This window comes from Oryctolagus cuniculus, chromosome 4 (genome assembly GCF_964237555.1).
Source record: "Oryctolagus cuniculus chromosome 4, mOryCun1.1, whole genome shotgun sequence".
NCBI lineage: Eukaryota > Metazoa > Chordata > Mammalia > Lagomorpha > Leporidae > Oryctolagus > Oryctolagus cuniculus.
The window spans coordinates 147,474,615-147,480,614 of NC_091435.1; the positions used below are offsets into that span (position 1 = coordinate 147,474,615).

At 59.7% G+C, this 6,000-nt stretch overlaps 1 protein-coding gene across 1 annotated transcript in view; it reads left to right on the forward strand.

The window, feature by feature from the left end:
- SLCO2A1 (solute carrier organic anion transporter family member 2A1) overlaps nucleotides 1–5,735 on the forward strand; it is a 74,059-nt gene extending 68,324 nt beyond the window's left edge. Inside the window, exons 12-14 of the mRNA XM_002716257.5 lie at nucleotides 162–226; nucleotides 3,101–3,224; nucleotides 3,913–5,735. Of these exons, the coding sequence (XP_002716303.1) occupies nucleotides 162–226; nucleotides 3,101–3,224; nucleotides 3,913–4,033 (310 nt within the window). The 3' untranslated portion in view covers nucleotides 4,034–5,735. The remainder of the gene's footprint in view (nucleotides 1–161; nucleotides 227–3,100; nucleotides 3,225–3,912) is intronic.
- The last annotated feature ends 265 nt before the right edge of the window (nucleotides 5,736–6,000 follow it).

Consider the following 6,000-nt stretch of genomic DNA (forward strand, 5'->3'; position numbering starts at 1 on the left):
GGGGTCTCCTGCTGACCCAGGGACCCTGCTTTGAGAGCCACTGACAGCATTCGGCCCACGCCAGGGCAGCCTCTGACATGCTGTGTGGCTGGCTGCCCCTCGTCCCCAGATAAGGGGCACTGCAGTCCCAAACCCTGCTGACCTCCTGCTTTCCTTCTCAGTGTGGTGAACCAGGAAGAAAAGTCGTTTGCCATCGGGGTCCAGTTCCTGCTGATGCGCTTACTGGGTGAGTGTGGAAGACCTGCCTGGCCTGCTGAGGCTCCAGGGCGTCTGAGAGCTATTGTGGGGCGGGGAAAACCGGGAGACGCGCAATGGATAATTCAGGGCTGGTGCTGACATCCCACATTTGGACGGCTCCTCCCAGTGCCCCAGGGCAGGACAGGTTTCATCTAGCACATTAATCCCAAATCTAAGATATAAGAGAAGTGCAGGGCCCGGCGCTGTGGCGTAATGGGTGGAGCAGCTGCCTGCAGTGCCGGCATGCCATACGGGTGCTGGTTCAGATGCCAGCTGCTCTACTTCTGATCCGGCTCTTTGCTATGGCCTGGGAGAGTGCTGGAAGATGGCCCAAGTCCTTGGGCCTCTGCACTTGAGTGGAAAGATCCAGGGGAGGCTCCTGGCTCCTGGCTTCGGAACAGCGCAGCTCCGGCCAATTGGGGAGTGGACCAGCAGATACAGGACCTCTCTCTCTCTGCCTCTCCTTCTCTCTGTGTAACTCTTTCAAATAAATATAAAATAAATATTTTTTTAAGAAAGGGAGAGAAGTGGAAAGTGGACATAGCTGAGAGCACCCAGTAGCGCCGTATATGCAGGTTCTTTTCTCATCTTTTCCCAAGACCTCACCGTAGACACAAAACCTTGCCCTCCTGCCTCAGCAAGAACAGCAGCTGAGCCCAGCCCTGGCTTGCTTTCTGCTTCATGCGATGCATTCCTCCCACCGTTACTCAGCACATGTGTCTCCTACGTGAGGCCTTCGATGCACAGGCCCTGGATGCCTGGGGGAACAGGGCTGTGCACAAGTGATTGGCAGGGCTCTGACACACGCACACACAGAGGGAGGACCAGGCTTTCCCTGGGTGCATCCACTGGGGAGGGGACATGGCGGGCTTTCCCTGCTCTGCTCATGCCAGGCTGTGCCTTGTACTACATGGAAACAGGAGCCACTCACCAGGAAACCTCAAACATACAGAAGCTGAGACTGATTCAACTGAGGGTGTGTTTCTTTCTTTGCTTTTTTTTTTTTTTTTTTAAGATTTATTTATTTATCTGAAAGGTAGAGTTACAGAGAGAGGGAGAGAGAGAGAGAGACAGAGAGAGAGAGAAAGGTCTTTCATCCACTGGTTTACTCCCCAGATGGCCACAATGGCTGGGGCTGGGCCAGGCCGAAGCCAGGAGCCTGGAACTCCATCCAGATCTCCTCTCTGTGGGTGGGAGGGGCCCAAGCAGGTGCACCATGTTCCACTGCTTTCCCAGGTACCTTAGTAAGGAGCTGGATTGGAAGTGGAGCAGCTGGGACTCAAACCAGCCCTGGTGTGGGCTGCCAGCAGCAGCTTAACCCGCCGTGCCACAACACCAACTCTGACAGTGTATTTCTTTATTTCTTGAGGAGCCAGTGTGCACTGCAGTGGCACATGGGGAGTCCAGGGAGGGGACTTTGGCCACCAGCAAGTGCACTTCTGCCCTGAAATGCTGAAGTCTGGGAGAGCCCGCGGCGTGGTTTGTCAGGGAGCTGGGTCCACCACACGTGCCCCTGCCATGGCTTCCTCGTAGCCCAGGAAGGGCGGTGTTCTCAGGACCAGCCGACAGGAACCCCTGCTGGGCACAGTCCCACCGCCTGTTGGGGGCTGAGGAACAAACCAGCCCTGGACCTACTGTTCTTCGAGCTCTGTCAGACCTTGCTGCCATGCACCGAGGCCGTGGGGAGTAGGCTGTGCCTTGGGCTCTCAACAGAGGCTCTCCTGTCACCACCTGTCTTCATCTAGGACCCACGCTGAAACCTCCCCTGGAACCTCGCCTTGCTCCCAGCCCAAGCAGCCCCCAGGCAGGCCCCTGGGCGCCTCCCTTCTTCTTCCAGTGGCCTTGGCCTTGAACACCGGGGCGCTGCTGCAAGCACCTGCTGCTTTTGTTCTTCTGCAGTGCTCAGATAACTCAGTGGGTACCACAGCTGGAACCCCCGGGCCTGGGGGCTTCCACGAGTCCCCAGGATGCAGTTGCCCTCTGGGGCAAGAAATAGGCTTCCTGCAGGAACCCTGGCAGGTTTATTGCTTCCAACCAGGATGTGGCTGCATCCCCAGAGGCCAGGTGTCCAGCCAGTGCCCATCTTCCGCTCACCTGGAGACCCAGGAGCAAGCAGAGCCTGGAGTGGAGAACTGTCCCATGTGTGGGTGGGGCCCCAGGTAGAACATTGCCTTTCCTTGGAAGCAGCAGCTCACAGGGCCCTCGCAAGAGACTCTGGGAGGCCCCCTCTGCAGCCAGTGGCCCTAAGAACGGACAGCCCAGTCCCCAGGCAGTGGCTGCCTAGAACAGCCTCTAACAGCATGGAGCAGGCCACGTTGGGCAGAGCCCCTGCTGAGCTGGGACCAGGGGCTGGAGTGTTCAGGGCAGCTAGGTACAGGGGAAAATGTAGGATGTGCACCTTTGCAAAGCATCTTAGATTGCAGCCCTGAGCCCTCGAGGCTGCAACTGTTGCTTAGCCCAGCTCCCCTGCCTCCTGGTTGCAAAGATGGCACCTGTACACCTGGGCCCTGGGTGAGGCATCCTCTCGCCCACCCCCCAGTGCTTCCTGCCATATGGTGGAGGTCAGCGTGTCTCTACCTGGGACCTGCCTCGGGCGTGAGCACCATGTGGTGTGTTTCTGAGTTGGCGCCCATGTCACCCTGTGGCTCACCCTGGCCTTTCCTGTTCTGAGCGGCTGCTGAGAGTGCAGCTCAGGCTTTCACTGTGAGCTGTGCTACTTTCCGGAGTCCCTGCAGGTCCCTGGGGCAGGCAGGGCACTGCTCACACACTTGAACCTGCAGGGGAGTAGGGGGCTGGCCCCGGGCGCTCTTCCTGCAGCTCTGTGTGACCTGGGATCTCTGGCCTCTCTCCCCGCCACTGCCAGCCTGGCTGCCAGCTCCAGCCCTGTATGGCCTCACCATCGACTACTCCTGCGTCCGGTGGAGCCTGCAGTGTTCAGGGCGGCGAGGAGCCTGCATCTACTATGACAACGATGCCCTCCGGGACAGGTGAGACCCCAGAGCAGAGCACCGTGGCCATGGCAGGGCTGTGGGGCTTCCAAGACGGGGGCAGACCAGGCACTGAGACCCAGGGGCCATGCTCGGGGTGGGGGGTGGGGGGCTGACAGTGTAGTGTCACTCCCTGCTCCCTCAGTAGGGATAACAGCAGGAAGTGGAACAAAGAGAGGGGGGATGCTGGAGGCTAAGGGAGAGGCCGTGGCCGTGCAGTGACGCCAGGCCAGCGCCCCACAGCTCAGAGCCGGGGATCCCTTCCTTCTGTGGCTGCTGGCAGCACTGTTGGGATCTAACCCCTTGTAGCCACCTGGCCAGAAATGGTGGTTAAGGTGGGGCCTGGGGAGCCAGGCGGGGGGCTGGGACTGCTGCGGGTGCTGCAGAGCAAACTGGGAGAGGGACAGACTTAAAGGGCAGGGAGCAGATGCCCGCGGCTCAGGGCTGTCTGGAGCTGCAGGGGCCCAGCAGACAGGTGAGGATGGCTGGGTTAGGAGCACCCTGCTCTCCCTTGCCTTTTGCATGAAAGGGAGGAAGAAAGTGGTCCCCAGTTGGGTGATGGCTGGTGCTTACCTGGGTGGTGATCGCTGCCATTCTGGGCCACTGAGAAGGATGCTCTTCCTTGTGGCCCTCACTCCCATGTCGCAAAGCCCCTGCCTCACGGGCCCTGTCCTCTCCTGCCCCACAGGTACCTGGGCCTGCAGCTGGGCTACAAGGTGCTGGGCACGCTGCTGCTCTTCCTGGTCAGCTGGCGGGTGAAGAGGAACAGAGAGTACAACGTGCAGGAGAAGGCCGCCGGCCTCATCTGACCACAGCCGGCCGGCCCTGAGCCTGGCCGACCTCCGCACTGCCTTATTTACTAGTGTTAACGCACCCTTTCTTTTGTGTTCTTTAAGTTAGAGAGAAAAACCCTGGTCACCATTTGCCTTCCCTGTCTCTGCCTCCTGGAGGACCCCACTGTGCACCCTGGCTGAGAGCTGAGAGCCACTGTGCACCCTGGCTGGGTGAGCACAGAGCTGGCAGGCCCCATGTGCCCAGGTTCCTCTCAGTGCTGGATACCCACTGAGGCAGCCCTATCTGCCCCTCGACAGGCCAGCCCGGGAGCAAAAGGCTACCTCCCCTCCTTTTCTTCCTTGTCAGGGCACCCAGCTCCCTCTCCAATGCACACACCCTGCAGAGGGGCAGGGCAGAGGAGGAAAGGAGACAGAGCTGGGGGTGGGGGAGGCCTGGTGGTAGCCCCTTTGCGTCTGGGTTCAGAATCAGCATGGAACCCGTAGGAGGCAGGCTCCCTCCCCCGCCAGATCCTCACTCCCAGCCATCTTAGAATCTGCTATAGTGGGAGGTTGGAGCGCACTGATTAACCACCTGCGGAGTCCAGACCGGAACCCTGCACCTCACTGCCCTTGGATCTGGCTGTGTGTAGCTCCGTCTTCCTGGGGCACCTGTCAATCTGAGAAAGCCACTGCCTGGTGAAGACCAGAGCGGGGCCCGTGGACCGGTCACCACGCCCAGCCTCCCAGCCTCACGATGTGGGTCTGGTGGCTCCTCTCATCTCAGAGTCACGGTGAGACCCTCCCCATGTTCCCCTGGGAGGGATGAGGTGGCTTCATATGGACTTCCCTGTTGGACTTCCGCCCGTATACTGAGGAGTGAGGCGACACGGCTGAGATGGGCCCTAGGACGAGCGACAGAGCCATGCGGGTGTCGGCTGTCACCCACCGAGCAGTCCAGCGGGGCTGGCTTTCCAGGTTCCAAAGCACACAGGTGTCCAGCAACATTTTCTCAGCCTCTTCTCCCTGCCCCCAGCGAGGTGGGCACCCTGTGCGCCTGGGGCAAGAGACCCCGCTGCTGTGTGACGGCAGTCAGAGGTGGGAGCCCACGAGAGAGACCTGTTGGCGATAAAGACTCGAGGCCATTCTAACACGCCCTTCTCCACATGCCTTCAGCTCTTACCTCGCCTCCTCCACCCACACGAAGGCCTCCTCCCAGAACAAGGGACAGTGGGAGGAGGGGTGAGGCTCTCAGAACCCAGAGACTGGCAAACCTCCCCGCCCGCTGCCCCACCAGCCTGGCTCTGCACCTGCCCACCCTGCTCGCGGGAGCAGCCAGATGTTGGCTCTTGAGCGCCACGCCTCCAGGCAGACCCTTCCAGAAGTATCGTAGAAGCCACTCTGCAAAGGCCTCCTGTGGTGCTTCGCTGTGCGGGTCGCTGGCCAAGCTGTGAGACTGGAGCAAGTCCCCGTGGAAGCCTTCGGTGCAGACCTCACTCGGGCAGCGGGGTCCGGCGTAACCTCAGGGGCCGGGATCGGCGATGCTTCTGCTTCACAAACATTTGCCTGCAGCTAGCCCTGGACTTTCTCACTGCAGTTTAACCAAATCCTGAGGGCACTGCCTTCAGCTGAGCTGAACAGTGCACGCCAGCCATCACCTGGAAGGCTGGCTGCGCGCTCGCCCCTCAGTCTGTTCTATTATTATAATGATGTAATAATTATAATGTTGCTATTGACATAACTTGCTCATGAGTTTGTGCTCTCACACACATCTCCCAGCCTCCGGGGCCCGTGGCCGTGGAGATCTGGAGGCACTGGCACTCTTAGCCTGTTGGCACAGCACCAGGGGCAGCAGGAGCTTCCTGCTCTCTGAGTGCTATTCTGCAGGTCAGCGTCTCGGCCCATGGAGCTTGGCTCTCAGAGGCCTAATCACTGCCCTGGAGTTTAAATCCAGAAGTGGGGTTCAACACGAGCAGCAAAGACCATGAGACAAAGTCCATGAATGA